The 15,431-nt window shown below is 51.7% G+C and overlaps 1 protein-coding gene across 1 annotated transcript; it reads left to right on the forward strand.

Annotated features, from left to right (window-relative positions):
- The first annotated feature begins 1,171 nt into the window (after positions 1-1,171).
- Positions 1,172-5,556, forward strand: si:dkey-16n15.6 (organic solute transporter subunit alpha). The gene is made up of 8 exons (XM_068749301.1): positions 1,172-1,271; positions 2,803-2,954; positions 3,045-3,118; positions 3,196-3,351; positions 4,305-4,416; positions 4,540-4,792; positions 4,911-5,381; positions 5,474-5,556. Exons 1-8 carry the CDS (start codon positions 1,172-1,174, stop codon positions 5,554-5,556), a joined length of 1,401 nt encoding a protein of 466 aa, XP_068605402.1.
- The last annotated feature ends 9,875 nt before the right edge of the window (positions 5,557-15,431 follow it).

Here is a 15,431-nt window from a genome sequence, read left to right on the forward strand (position 1 = left end):
GAGGTAGACTGGCCCCTCTCCAGCCACCAGCATACACTCCACATTTTGTCTGGGCTGGGACTCGAACCGGTGGACGTCTCCACTCCCCAGCCCACTGAGCCCCCGCCGCCCCCCGTGTTGTCCTGACTTTAGAGGGGACGTCCATCTGGTGGGTAACGATGTCTCTGGGGCGGTCCTTCCCTTCAGACTGCATCACATGACGGGACCAACACGCCCACTGAGGTCTGCTCCAATCAGGACTCTCTGCTAGGATGCTCTGAAGCACTTCATCTAAGACACTCCAGAACTTCTCCTTCTCCTCTAACTCACCTCCTACCTGTGGAGCGTAAGAACTTCTCCTTCTCCTCTAACTCACCTCCTACCTGTGGAGCGTAAGAACTTCTCCTTCTCCTCTAACTCACCTCCTACCCGTGGAGCGTAAGAACTTCTCCTTCTCCTCTAACTCACCTCCTACCTGTGGAGCGTAAGAACTTCTCCTTCTCCTCTAACTCACCTCCTACCTGTGGAGCGTAAGAACTTCTCCTTCTCCTCTTACTCACCTCCTACCTGTGGAGCGTAAGAACTTCTCCTTCTCCTCTGACTCACCTCCTACCTGTGGAGCGTAAGAACTTCTCCTTCTCCTCTAACTCACCTCCTACCTGTGGAGCGTAAGAACTTCTCCTTCTTCTCTAACTCACCTCCTACCTGTGGAGCGTAAGAACTTCTCCTTCTCCTCTAACTCACCTCCTACCTGTGGAGCGTAAGAACTTCTCCTTCTCCTCTAACTCACCTCCTACCTGTGGAGCATATGAACAACTTGAATCCTGCTCCTCAGCTTCTCGCTTTGCTGAGAGATGTTTGTTTTCATCAAGCTGATCGATGGAAACATTGGGTCAAATCATTTTTGATTAATTACATCATAATCCTATGAAGGACTCTCAGAACCTATCATTGATGGCATCATCTATTGGCCCAAACCCGATACAATCAATAAATAGTATTGATTAGTGAGCTTTAACATACACAGGTGTATTTCTGCTGCCCTCCCAGTGAGCAGAGCAGCCTCGCCCAGGGTGGACTTGGATCCCAGCTGTCCTCCTGCCGGTTCCTGGTCAATCATTAATGTGTCCGACAGCGACTGTCCGCGAAGGCGATGTTCTCGCCGCTCTCCCGGGACGCCGCAGCTTCCTGAATGGGACTGAGTGATTGTGCTGTGACAGCTAGAATGGAAAGGGGGGGCAACTGTAGCTGGATCGGGCCTGAGATCCCGCTGTCCTCACAAATCTTCAGCAGTAAGTCAAGCTTTCTCAGCGTGAAGGACTCCCGATCGTGAGACAGATTCGGCTCTGTGTGACTGCAGTTTAACGGCGCTGATACTGCAGTATCTCGTTCGTATTACTCCTCCTGCCTGTCCCTGACTGAAGCTTTTAAACCGCGTAACTGCTTCATCAGATGCTCGTCGGCACTTTGAGCTACACGCAGGTTGTTTGAGATGCATTCTGTCAATCAGGAAGACGGTGCAGCAGCAGAGAAGCTACTGCGTTGTAGCACACAAGGCTAAAGGTCTGGACACGCCTTCCTTTCTTTTGATTGCTTTGATCAGATTCAAACTGAAGACATCAAAGCTGTGAGGCGAGATGTATGGAGTAATGTGAACGAGCTGAATACGTGTTATATTTTACATTCACCACCCTTTTGTTCTGCCTGGCCTCTCAATGAGCTTCATGAGGTCGCCACCTGAAGTGTTCCACTCCACAGGTGAGGCTCATCAAGGTGCATCAGTGGATCCTCTCGCCGTCTTCATGCGGTTGGACCAGGGGTGGGCAAACTTTTTGACTCGCGGGCCATAATAGGTTCTAAAATTTGACAGAGGGGCCGGACCAAGAACAGATGGATGGAGTATTTGTGTGAGCTAATATAAATGACACATGAAAGCTATTGCATTAAAGGATTTGGCCTTTTACAGGCAGCATTACAGGGAAAAGGTCAAATGAATGAGGTTCAATTATAATACAATTTTATTTAATAATATAATTTGGACAAGTTTGGCGGGCCGGATTAAAAAGACCAACGGGCCGCATATGGCCCCTGGGCCTGGGTTTGCCCATGCCTGGGTTGGACCATCGTGTGGCAGAAGCCATGTTGGTGACACGGTTCTCCAGTCAGTAGAGAAACGACGTTAGTCTGAGCGAATCAGAACTTTATGGTCAAGCAGCAGCAAAGAAACCACGGCCGAAAAGTACAGCGCCGAAATCTTTGGTTCCACCCCCGTGTCTTTGTGTGATGGAGAAGAGGTGAATGGATGGTTCCCACGGTGACCCCATCGTCCTGCAGCGGCATGCCAGCCCATCCGATTTGACTTGACTTGGATCATCACCAGGACAACGACCTCAAGCACAGCTCCAGGATGAGTCAGGGCTATTAGACCAAGGAGAGGAGCGAGGACTAGATACCTGGAGGGCTGTGTCACATGACCTGGCCCCCACCGTCAGATGTTTGGGATGATATGGACTGTAGTGTGAAGGGCCAACAACAAACCGTTTCAGGTGACGGCCTCAGGAAGCTCATCCACAGAAGGCCGGGCGTTTAAACCATCAAAGCAAAGACTGTCAAACGTAATTCCACTTGTGTCCACTCATAGTTCTGACCTTCAGTGAGAATCTGCAACAGATATAGTCCTGAAAATAAGTACCCCCTTGACTGGGACTACCGGTCCAGAAGTTGGACCGGTAGTGCGCCTTGGGACAGAGGGACTTAAATGTGGGTCCAGCTGGACAGTTTCCTGTTTGTAGCGCTGACATGCAGCTCGGTGTGTCTCGGCAGCCATCAAAGACGAGCTGTGGCTCTTCCTCATCCCGGCCGCCCTGGCTCTCCTTCTCCTCGGGATGTTTCTGGAGGAGGTGGGCTTCTTCCTGCGCCTCCTCACCTCATCCAGACGGAAACGGCTGTACCTGTGGATTTTAGGAATGTACCCGGTAATGTCCGCTCTTCTGAAGGCAGGACTTCTCTCAGTGCTAGATGAACCATGGCCCGCGTTACAAGCGAGAACTCTTTGTTTCGTTTAGGTGTTTGCCTTCACGTCCCTCATAGCGCTGTACGTGCCACGCTCTTCCTCACTGTGTAACTTCATCGCCTCACTGTGAGTTAACGTCTCGACACGACCTCCAGATTGGACTTGGACCTGCTACTGCTGCTCCTCTCTTGATGTGTGTGCAGGTATCACTCCATCACCTTGCTGAAGTTCATGGGACTGATCACAGACTTCTTTGGAGGGGAGGCCAGCATGTTGGCGGTTCTGTCTGGGCAGCGGGTGTCTCCGGATCCATTCCCCTGCTGCTGCTGCTGCTGCCTGCCACTGGTGGCCATCAACAGGTTCACCCACTCACAAACCTGCACTACATACAGCACAGTGGGCTCGTGGGTGGCACAGCTACCTGGGCTCAGGTCTACCTGAAGACCAGGACCTCACAAACCTGCGCTACATACAGCACAGTGGGCTTATGGGTGGCGCAGCTACCTGGGTTCAGGTCTACCTGAAGACCAGGACCTCACAAACCTGCACTACATACAGCACAGTGGGCTCGTGGGTGGCGCAGCTACCTGGGCTCAGGTCTACCTGAAGACCAGGACCTCACAAACCTGCGCTACATACAGCACAGTGGGCTCGTGGGTGGCACAGCTACCTGGGCTCAGGTCTACCTGAAGACCAGGACCTCACAAACCTGCGCTACATACAGCACAGTGGGCTCGTGGGCGGCGCAGCTACGTGGGCTCAGGTCTACCTGAAGACCAGGACCTCACAAACCTGCGCTACATACAGCACAGTGGGCTTGTGGGCAGCGCAGCTACGTGGGCTCAGGTCTACCTGGACTGTTTCTGAAAGCGCTGACATAAAAGCGACTCAAACGATGCACCTTCTTTATTATTGTGTGTTGCTCGGCCCAGTTTGGTTTTTAAGTGACAACATGATAGTCCTGTCAACTCTACACAGTCTCAAATTCACACGCCAGTGGGCGGCTGCTGCCATGCGAGCTGCCACCAGGCCCAGTGGGGGGATTTCAGGATCAGAGCCCAACCTATCGGCCACTGGACCCACTGGACCCACTGGGCCCACTGGGCCGGGCCCACTGGGCCACAATGATCATGGCTTACAGCCCCAAAAAAGATGATTTACAGCAACAACTGGGCTGAAAGTACAGGAAGGATAGAAACACCCCGAGATAAGGACACAAAGCAAGAAACAAACACACAGGAAGTGTAAAGTAAAAGAGCCCTGGACTACCAAAATAAGAGCGGAAAGGCTAACCTGCGGTCCTGTCTCGTAGGAGCAGCCGTAGCTGGATGCTGGCTGCCGTGCTGCAGCTCTCCGTCGTCCGCAGCATCTTATTCTTTGTGACGCTGGTGCTGTGGACGGATGAACAGTACGACTATGGAGATGTGAGTCAGTCCTTCCGATCCGGGTCCGCCCAGCGGCCATCATTCCGTAGGCCCGTCTTACTCTGTTACAGAACATTGTCTGGTGTTATCCTCAATCGCTTCGAACGGTTTCTTGTGCTCCAGGTGGATTCAGTCAACCCCAACCTGTACGTGAACGGTATCATAGGTGTGTCCACCTTCGTGTCCTTCTACGGCCACCTGCTGTTTTACAAAGCCACTAAGAGTGCCCTCCACGGCTACGGCCTGAGGGCCAAGTTCATCTGCATCGTCGTGGCGCTGGTGCTGTGTGGCTTGCAGAGCGGCATCCTGGAGACCATGGGCGCTCTGGAGGTCATCCCATGCACGCCGCCCTTCTCCGTTCTGACCAGGTCCCAACGTGAGTCACAGCACAGAGTCTTGTGGTTCTCCAGAACATCAAGACTCTATTTCTGTGTAGTCGATCCTTGGCTGTTACCTGCCTTTACCTGTGTGTCGCTGTCTCCGTCTGCCATCAGTAATCTACCATTACTGCGTGATTGTGGAGATGTTCTGCATCAGCCTGTACGCCCGCCATACCTTCCGTAAGGCGGAGCCCGGTGTGGTGCGGGAGGTGGAGGAGCCCAGTGTGGTGCAGGAGGTGCAGGAGCCCAGTGTGGTGCGGGAGGTGCAGGAGCCCAGTGTGGTGCGGGAGGTGGAGGAGCCCAGTGTGGTGCGGGAGGTGCAGGAGCCCAGTGTGGTGCGGGAGCCCACTTCTGTCTGGCAGAAGGAGAAGGCTGTTCAGACAGACTGCTTTCAGATGACAGAGGAGGAGGCGTGGCCTGACAGCCTGTGCAGGATAGAGCACGCACCTCTGGACGGCTTCAGCTTCCCTCAGGCCAGGGGTCGACACCCACAAAGACCAGAACCAGTGGGGCCCCGTTCTGCGGTGGAACCTGGTGTAGATCTGACCCACGTCACTGTCAGAGCTGACACCAACGACCCGGACCGTGAGGATGTCACTGTGGTTTGATCTAGGACAGTGGCTCAGTAGGTAGAGTGGGTCGTCCGGTGATCAGTAGGTTGGTGGTTCGAATCCCAGCTCTGACTGTCGGAGTGACCTTGGGCAAGACGCTGAACCCCAAGGTGCTCCCGGTCGCAGAGCAGTCGCCCCCTGGAGTGTGAATGTGAGGCCTAATGTAAAGCGCTTTGTGAGTACAACAAGTACGAGAGCAGACATTTCTCCTCTCTCTGATAAAATCCCTGCGCATCGGGTCGTTCGGGTCGTTCCTTCCTCCTGCGTGTGTTCTCCTGTGTACCTGATGCTTTCTGCACCTCGAAGAAGAGTTGTTGGCAGCGTGATTTATTTGATGCAGCCGATGCTCACTCATCGACTCTAGTTTCATTGTTGCTCTGTACTTGTACTCTGTACTTGTACTGTGTTGACACGGACGATAAAAGCTTTCCATTTTAACAGAATGCTCTCGGTAACAAGCAAAGGTCCTGTTCAGGACCGCGCGCTGGATCCAGAGAGCTTTTCATTCATGTCACAGTATCCTGATGCATCATCGGCTCGATCTGCATCATTTACTCTGGTGGTTGGAAGCAGCAGGTCATGGGTTCTACTGAAACACCTCAGTAACGCAGCGTGACATTGTCGCTTCTATCATTGGATGAACACACCTCATTGTGAGGCTGCAGTAAACATTACACTTCAAACGTAACGCAGCAATGCGCCTTTAATCAAACCCTTTGATAGAAATCTGAGTTATGATATGAGACGTCTGGGTGGAGATCAAAGGTAAAGGTAGGTAAATAAAGAGCTTCACACTTTCTTTAAATCATAATAGATTATTTCTCCTGTCCATCCAAAAACAAAAAACCATTTGAGATTCAAAGGTGTATTCAACGTCATCCACACGTTTAGACGGTACAGTCCCTACACATAGTCCCCACACGACGTCACGACTTACGGCTGTTGCAGCGCCTGCGCCGTAACGGTTAGCATTAGCTCGGCATTAGCTCGCTATCTGCGGGCAGCTGGGAACCGAGTGTCGAGATAAAACAAAGTGTAAATGTTCCGTCTCCTGCTGCGTCAATGGATGTTTAAATCGTTAAATTTAGTTTTATAGTGTCCCCGTCATTAGACTTCATGGATGTGAGAAGACGGAGATTCTGGCTGGCTCGGATCAACAGGAAAGATGCTCCCTCAAAGCAGCAAGAATTAGCTCAGAGCACCTTGTGTTAGCTGTGTAACTCATTACTTGCTGACAGACGTAATTTACTCAGTACTGTCTTGTGTAACTGCTTTAAAATGTTCTTTTTCGTAAGACAGACAGACTTGACTGTAGCCTCGGACCAAATGGTTCAATTGGTCAAAAAAAAATTGTAGTTTAAATAAGGATTGAATGTATTTATTTATTTTAATTTCAGACAAATTTAAAAACAATGTTAATGAAGTTATTCTTTGTTGTGAGTTGATCTATAGTTCTTTCTTTTTTCTTTATTGTTAATAAAGATACAATGTTATGCAGAGGTACACTGAACAATTGACAAATTATATTACGGTATTTATAGTTGGGGGGGGGTGTTTTTTTTTCATGGGGGGCGTAACAGAAAATAATTGAGAAGCACTGGCCTAAAGGAACACACAAGACAGTCCTCGTTCCTTTCATGCATGCAGCCACACATACCTGCCAGGTAGGGAAAGCATCATGGGGGTCCAGTTTGAACACCGGTGTCCTGAATCTAAAGTCGTCCACCGTTCTGATTCCTCGCTGGTTTATCCTCCTCACTGTCCTGATTCTCCAGAGTATCTCTCTAAACGCTGAAACTATTGAGGAGCTGAGATGTTTCTGAATCAGGATAAACGAGATATTTATAAATGGAGACGAGTCTATCAGGATCAGAGCCGTTCTGATACACCCTCCTGTCCAGACGGTGGCAGCAATGAGCTGGAGAGCCCTTTGACTACCGCCATCATAGAAGAAGACTGAGAAGGAAACCGTAGAAGAAGAAGCAGCACGAGGCTACTGCAGTCTACATAAGACCTCTGCGTGCGGGGCTGGACGCGCACGCGCACACGCACCGCTGACCGTGGTTCTTTTTAGATTATAATGTAATAACGCCTTTATAACCCGGCTAAAACAGCAGGCCATCCTGCCCCTTGACTTCCAGAAACACGACTCGTTGTATTTCCATCGCGTTCAGGCGAAAAGCACTATTGTTAAAATGATAACATGATTTCTGCCTGTCGTTAATTCCTTATCATTAACGCTGATCTGGGGATTAATTTACACAAGATGTGTGCGGAACCGGAGGAGGAGCATCAGGAATTATTTTAGCTACATGCTAATATTGGCTTGCTAGAATGCTCGCGTTAATGTAGCACTACGAGTATTTATAAATACTTAAAGGACTTTAAAGTCACATGAGGGTCTGAACAAAAAGTTTATACCTCTCTATTTAATAGATGTTGAAACAAATTTTGAAATGGAGAGAAACAAAAGTGCTTTTTTTTCTTTTGTCAGTATATTTCTTTTGTTTTGGTCACCACAACAAAAAACAGAAGAAGAAGAAAAGTCCTCAGGAGTTACTGCAGGTGTCAAATGACCCGTCAACACAGACGTGGTCCTGAAGCAACGAACCCTCCTCTCGTCTCTCGTCCTTTGTCTCTCGTCTCTCGTCCCTCGTCTCTCGTCTCTCGTCCCTCGTCCCTCGTCCCTCGTCTCTCGTCTCTCGTCTCTCGTCCCTCGTCTCTCGTCCCTTGTCTCTCGTCTCTCGTCTCGTCCCTCGTCCCTCGTCCCTTGTCTCTCGTCTCTCGTCCCTTGTCTCTCGTCCTCGTCCCTCGTCTCTCAGGATACTGAAACCGCGGGTGAGGAACGCCGTGGCGTGCTTTGAAGTCGTCTGGAGCGCCCCGGGTGAGTTTGTCATAGATTCTGTTTTCCTGCCTGCAGAGGGCAATAGCAGCACTAGAACCCCCCCCCCCCCACCCCCCCAGCCACTCAGCAGCACTAGAACCCCCCCCCCCCCCCCCCCCCCCAGCCACTCAGCAGCACTAGAACCCCCCCCCACCCCCCCAGCCACTCAGCAGCTAGCTGCAGCATCGCTAATGCAGCGTGCCCAACCAATCAGAAGACGGCAGTGGTTCAGGCATATTCTGTCTCATTTGTCTTCTGATTGAATAAATCAAAGCATTCTGATTGGGTGGGGGCCGCTGAGGGGGGGCTGCATGTCCTATGTTGTATGTTACATGTATGTGGTCCAGCTGTGACTAATGTCGCGTCTCCCTCGTCTTCACAGAGAGGAAGCCGAAGCGGAACCAGGAGAAGCCGCTCGTCCAGCGAGGACAGCGACGCAGACACTGCACACACCTGTCCCCCGCATCAACCAGGTAACGCACACACCTGTCCCCTGCATCAACCAGGTAACGCACACACCTGTCCCCTGCTTCAACCAGGTAACGCACACACCTGTCCCCTGCATCGACCAGGTAACGCACACACCTGTCCCCTGCATCAACCAGGTAACGCACACACCTGTCCCCTGCATCAACCAGGTAACGCACACACCTGTCCCCCACATCGACCAGGTAACGCACACACCTGTCCCCCGCATCGACCAGGTAACGCACACACCTGTCCCCCGCATCAACCAGGTAACGCACACACCTGTCCCCTGCATCAACCAGGTAACGCACACACCTGTCCCCTGCATCAACCAGGTAACGCACACACCTGTCCCCCACATCGACCAGGTAACGCACACACCTGTCCCCCACATCGACCAGGTAACGCACACACCTGTCCCCCGCATCAACCAGGTAACGCACACACCTGTCCCCCGCATCAACCAGGTAACGCACACACCTGTCCCCCGCATCAACCAGGTAACGCACACACCTGTCCCCTGCATCAACCAGGTAACGCACACACCTGTCCCCTGCATCGACCAGGTAACGCACACACCTGTCCCCTGCATCAACCAGGTAACGCACACACAGGTCCCCTGCATCAACCAGGTAACGCACACACCTGTCCCCTGCATCAACCAGGTAACGCACACACCTGTCCCCTGCATCGACCAGGTAACGCACACACCTGTCCCCTGCATCAACCAGGTAACGCACACACCTGTCCCCTGCATCAACCAGGTAACGCACACACCTGTCCCCTGCTTCAACCAGGTAACGCACACACCTGTCCCCTGCATCGACCAGGTAACGCACACACCTGTCCCCTGCATCAACCAGGTAACGCACACACCTGTCCCCTGCATCAACCAGGTAACGCACACACCTGTCCCCTGCATCAACCAGGTAACGCACACACCTGTCCCCTGCATCGACCAGGTAACGCACACACCTGTCCCCTGCATCAACCAGGTAACGCACACACCTGTCCCCTGCTTCAACCAGGTAACGCACACACCTGTCCCCTGCATCGACCAGGTAACGCACACACCTGTCCCCTGCATCAACCAGGTAACGCACACACCTGTCCCCTGCATCAACCAGGTAACGCACACACCTGTCCCCTGCATCAACCAGGTAACGCACACACCTGTCCCCTGCATCAACCAGGTAACGCACACACCTGTCCCCTGCTTCAACCAGGTAACGCACACACCTGTCCCCTGCATCGACCAGGTAACGCACACACCTGTCCCCTGCATCAACCAGGTAACGCACACACCTGTCCCCTGCATCAACCAGGTAACGCACACACCTGTCCCCTGCATCAACCAGGTAACGCACACACCTGTCCCCTGCATCGACCAGGTAACGCACACACGGGTCCCCTGCATCGACCAGGTAACGCACACACCTGTCCCCTGCATCAACCAGGTAACGCACACACCTGTCCCCTGCATCAACCAGGTAACGCACACACCTGTCCCCTGCATCAACCAGGTAACGCACACACCTGTCCCCTGCATCGACCAGGTAACGCACACACCTGTCCCCTGCATCAACCAGGTAACGCACACACCTGTCCCCTGCTTCAACCAGGTAACGCACACACCTGTCCCCTGCATCGACCAGGTAACGCACACACCTGTCCCCTGCATCAACCAGGTAACGCACACACCTGTCCCCTGCATCAACCAGGTAACGCACACACCTGTCCCCTGCATCAACCAGGTAACGCACACACCTGTCCCCTGCATCAACCAGGTAACGCACACACCTGTCCCCTGCTTCAACCAGGTAACGCACACACCTGTCCCCTGCATCGACCAGGTAACGCACACACCTGTCCCCTGCATCAACCAGGTAACGCACACACCTGTCCCCTGCATCAACCAGGTAACGCACACACCTGTCCCCTGCATCGACCAGGTAACGCACACACGGGTCCCCTGCATCGACCAGGTAACGCACACACCTGTCCCCTGCATCAACCAGGTAACGCACACACCTGTCCCCTGCATCAACCAGGTAACGCACACACCTGTCCCCTGCATCGACCAGGTAACGCACACACCTGTCCCCTGCATCAACCAGGTAACGCACACACGGGTCCCCTGCATCAACCAGGTAACGCACACACCTGTCCCCTGCATCAACCAGGTAACGCACACACCTGTCCCCTGCATCAACCAGGTAACGCACACACCTGTCCCCTGCATCAACCAGGTAACGCACACACCTGTCCCCTGCATCGACCAGGTAACGCACACACCTGTCCCCTGCATCGACCAGGTAACGCACACACCTGTCCCCTGCATTGACCAGGTAACGCACACACCTGTCCCCTGCATCGACCAGGTAACGCACACACCTGTCCCCTGCATCAACCAGGTAACGCACACACAGGTCCCCTGCATCAACCAGGTAACGCACACACCTGTCCCCTGCATCGACCAGGTAACGCACACACCTGTCCCCTGCATCGACCAGGTAACGCACACACCTGTCCCCTGCATCGACCAGGTAACGCACACACCTGTCCCCTGCATCGACCAGGTAACGCACACACCTGTCCCCTGCATCGACCAGGTAACGCACACACCTGTCCCCTGCATCGACCAGGTAACGCACACACCTGTCCCCTGCATCGACCAGGTAACGCACACACCTGTCCCCTGCATCGACCAGGTAACGCACACACCTGTCCCCTGCATCGACCAGGTAACGCACACACCTGTCCCCTGCATCCACCAGGTAACGCACACACCTGTCCCCTGCATCGACCAGGTAACGCACACACCTGTCCCCTGCATCGACCAGGTAACGCACACACCTGTCCCCTGCATCAACCAGGTAACGCACACACAGGTCCCCTGCATCAACCAGGTAACGCACACACCTGTCCCCTGCATCGACCAGGTAACGCACACACCTGTCCCCTGCATCGACCAGGTAACGCACACACCTGTCCCCTGCATCGACCAGGTAACGCACACACCTGTCCCCTGCATCGACCAGGTAACGCACACACCTGTCCCCTGCATCGACCAGGTAACGCACACACCTGTCCCCTGCATCGACCAGGTAACGCACACACCTGTCCCCTGCATCGACCAGGTAACGCACACACCTGTCCCCTGCATCGACCAGGTAACGCACACACCTGTCCCCTGCATCGACCAGGTAACGCACACACCTGTCCCCTGCATCGACCAGGTAACGCACACACCTGTCCCCTGCATCGACCAGGTAACGCACACACCTGTCCCCTGCATCGACCAGGTAACGCACACACCTGTCCCCTGCATCCACCAGGTAACGCACACACCTGTCCCCTGCATCGACCAGGTAACGCACACACCTGTCCCCTGGCAGCAGGGCGGAGCTTCTGCATCGTGATGCGTTTAGCCGTTAGCAGTTATTTCACTGTGTTTCGATGTGAATCCTGTTTTTCAGGTGACGGTCGTCTGCATCGTCTTCCGCAGACGGTCACCCGCAGTGACCAGAGCAGCGCCCTCCGCAGGTTGGAGGTGGTGTTTGCTCCCCATCAGGCTCGGGACGGGCGTGACGCCGCCGTCTGGAGGGAGGGGGTCCGAGGAGTCACAGACTCTGGGGCGTAGACTGTATGCAAGCACGCCCATGAATATATATGTATATATTTATACACACATGTATATAATAGACTGTGTTGGAACTGAATCAGGTAAAAGTGTGCAGACACAAGTTTTCATGTTTAATAAATTAATCATTCCTTTGTCATGTCATTTTGATTGATTCTAATTTAAATTATGATTTTTTCTGCTGCTCTGCGATCAATTGTTTCTATTGGTTCAAACGATGCTCTCGTTCAGGCGGGTTCCAATCGAAGAAGAAGAATCTCTTTGGCTGAAATTTGTTCTCTGCCTTTATCCAATCCTCCAAGGGAACGGCAGGCTGGCATCGCTCGGCCCTACGATGAGATCTGGGCCCGCCGAGCCACCGTACTGCCTGTAAAATGCCCCCTCAGAGCTTCCTCCAACCTTCACCTGGTGAAGATCCGGCCCCTCCGAGCTTCAGCAGCTCCCAACGCCTCACGATTGAGTCACGGCTCCGACTGAAGGCCTCCTCAAATGATTGTGGCTTTTGCCGCCGGGCGTCTGCTGCTCCAGCAACAAGCAAAGTTGCTGAAGAGAGAAGCTCATGACGAAGCTCAGCCGTCTTCATGAATAAAGATGAGGGAAGCAGCGCTGTTCTTGATTTCAGCTCCGTTTGCTCCCCGAGGAGAGTAAAGGTGATCATTTACTAAGACGTAGAGTTCAGGTAAACGTAATACAACGTTTCATCAAAGGATCTTTTTAGTAATTGAATGAAAGTTTTTTCTGGATAATGTAAGCAAAATTACAAGATGGCGTCCCCCCCATCTTGATCGGGTCAACGCATCCGAGTAACGTTCAGCATCAGTTCATAAGCAGGGACGGACAGATGGAAAGTAGCCTTTGGCTAATTCTGCCATATTTACATTTAAACGTTTCTGATTCTGATATTTTGATTCTGATATTTTATATACGAGTGTCTGAGAACTGCGATAACTTGTGGGAAAAAGAGTTTGAAGGATGAGAGCATTGAATGACAGAAACTAGTTGTGATGAGAATCATGAGAGTTTGTGCAGCCCGAACAAATCTCGGCCCAAGCTTTGTGTTTCAGAAGTGAATTCTCTTTCGTTCACCGCGTTGTCACGCAATGATCGGAGGAATATAATCTTACCAAACTTTATATTGTAACAGTTCTCGTTTCAGCGTCCGGCGGACGCTACAATATGATGCACTTGCAATAGCTATTAAACAAGCATTACACCACCAATATCTAATAATCGCTTCTGTCGTTCGCGTTCACGTTTTTTTGTGTCATGATTTCCACATTCTTGTTTTTTAATCGGGGTTCTTGGTCTCGATGCGCCGAAGCCGTTTCGAACCCTTCCCTGCTCGTTAACGGAGCTGATCAGCTGTTGATCAGTGTTTTGAGTCCGGCTCTTTTCCCGGAGGTCGTCGGCTCCTCCTCCATTCGCAAAGAAGCTCTCAAAAGACGTTTTTATTTTTATTTATTTTATTTTCGCTAGTTCGCGGTCTGTTTTTAGTAACGTATCACCGTAACCGCGTAAAGTATAATAAAAATTCACAGGCGAATGTTACGGTGGAGTACATCCGGTCGTTTTTCAAAATAAAACATCTTTTTGACGCTATTTTTTTTAATTTATTTATTCATTAAAGTTAACACGTTTACCATTAAAACAAACACTTCCGCACTAAACTATCACGTGACACGTATGGACCAATCACCAAAGCTAATTTTTAAAGCCATGGTGCTTTCATCTCAATGTCTGCTGGAGGTTAATTTCAGAGCTTTGATGTTCAACTGCCCTGCCTATATAAAGCCCAGCCCAGGCAGTCAGAACCTCATTGCGTTTTGATTGCTGGTGGTGTGTGGAGCTTGGTGTCGTGTTTGGAGATTGGTTTAGTGCTTGGAGCTTGGATAGTGTTTTTGGATATTGGTATATCCTTTTTGGATTAGGTTTGTGTACGGACCTAACCCGAATGCAGCAGGCGAGTTTCAACGCCATGGCCGATGGCCCGGATCCACACGGTAATTTGCACCATTAGCTCATTTTTGTATTTTACACATTTCAGACGATTGACTCTGATCCTGTTTCTGTAGTTGGAGATAACCGGGTGACCAAGCGATGGAAATCCCCGGGTCTTCTGCGGTGGTTGCGGCGGCGGTTGCACCGGCAGAAATACAAGATCTCTCCCGCGGCTGAGCCCATCTCAGAGGTGAGATAATCGATCATTTAGTTGTCTTGTGTTTTTTATTGATTTATTTACTTATTAATTTAGCTGGGAGTAAGAATAGACGGTGCAAACATTTCTGTCTTCTCCCTGACTGAGTTAAACTTATTAGCTAGGACAGTTGGACTATTTACCATTGCATTGTTCATTTTAAGATCAATACATTTGTTTGAGTCTTTAATGTCTTTGCCAAGTAATTTATTCAGATTTTGCCAGTTTATTTTTGCATTCCCCTTTGCTTCCACAATGATATCCATAAAGAATTTTGCTTTAGCCTTTCGCAGACTTTGAGTTACTTTATTTCTTAAACATGTAACTGTTTGTCTTTCTGTAGTGAGACCAGTTTTAAATGATTTTTTAAGTTGTGGTCCATTATTTTCCTGCATTCATCGTTTAACCAAGGCAATGAATTCCTTTATGTTATTGCAGAATCCGGCTCAGCTCGCTGAAACCCCAGCTGAGTCTGACGACACCCCAGCTGAGCCCGCGGAGTCCCCGGCTGAGCATGCAGCGACTCTGGCTCCCTCACGGCAGACACCGCCTAAAAAACCTCCGCGGATATTCGCCTACCCTTCCTCGGTGATCCCTCGGCCGGTGTGCCCGCTCCCTTCCATGGAGCTCCCTGCCATGGAGTTCCCTCCGCCGATCTACCAGCTCCCTCCCGAGATGTACCATTTATTTCCGCGGATATTTGCCTACACTTCCCCAATGATCCCTCGGCCGAAATTCCAGATCCCTCCCATGGAGTTCCCTCCGCCGATCTACCAGCTCCCTCCCGAGACGCACCTTTTATTTCCGCGGATGTTTCGGATGTTCCCCTTCCCTT

This window comes from Brachionichthys hirsutus, chromosome 2 (assembly GCF_040956055.1).
Source record: "Brachionichthys hirsutus isolate HB-005 chromosome 2, CSIRO-AGI_Bhir_v1, whole genome shotgun sequence".
Lineage (NCBI taxonomy): Eukaryota > Metazoa > Chordata > Actinopteri > Lophiiformes > Brachionichthyidae > Brachionichthys > Brachionichthys hirsutus.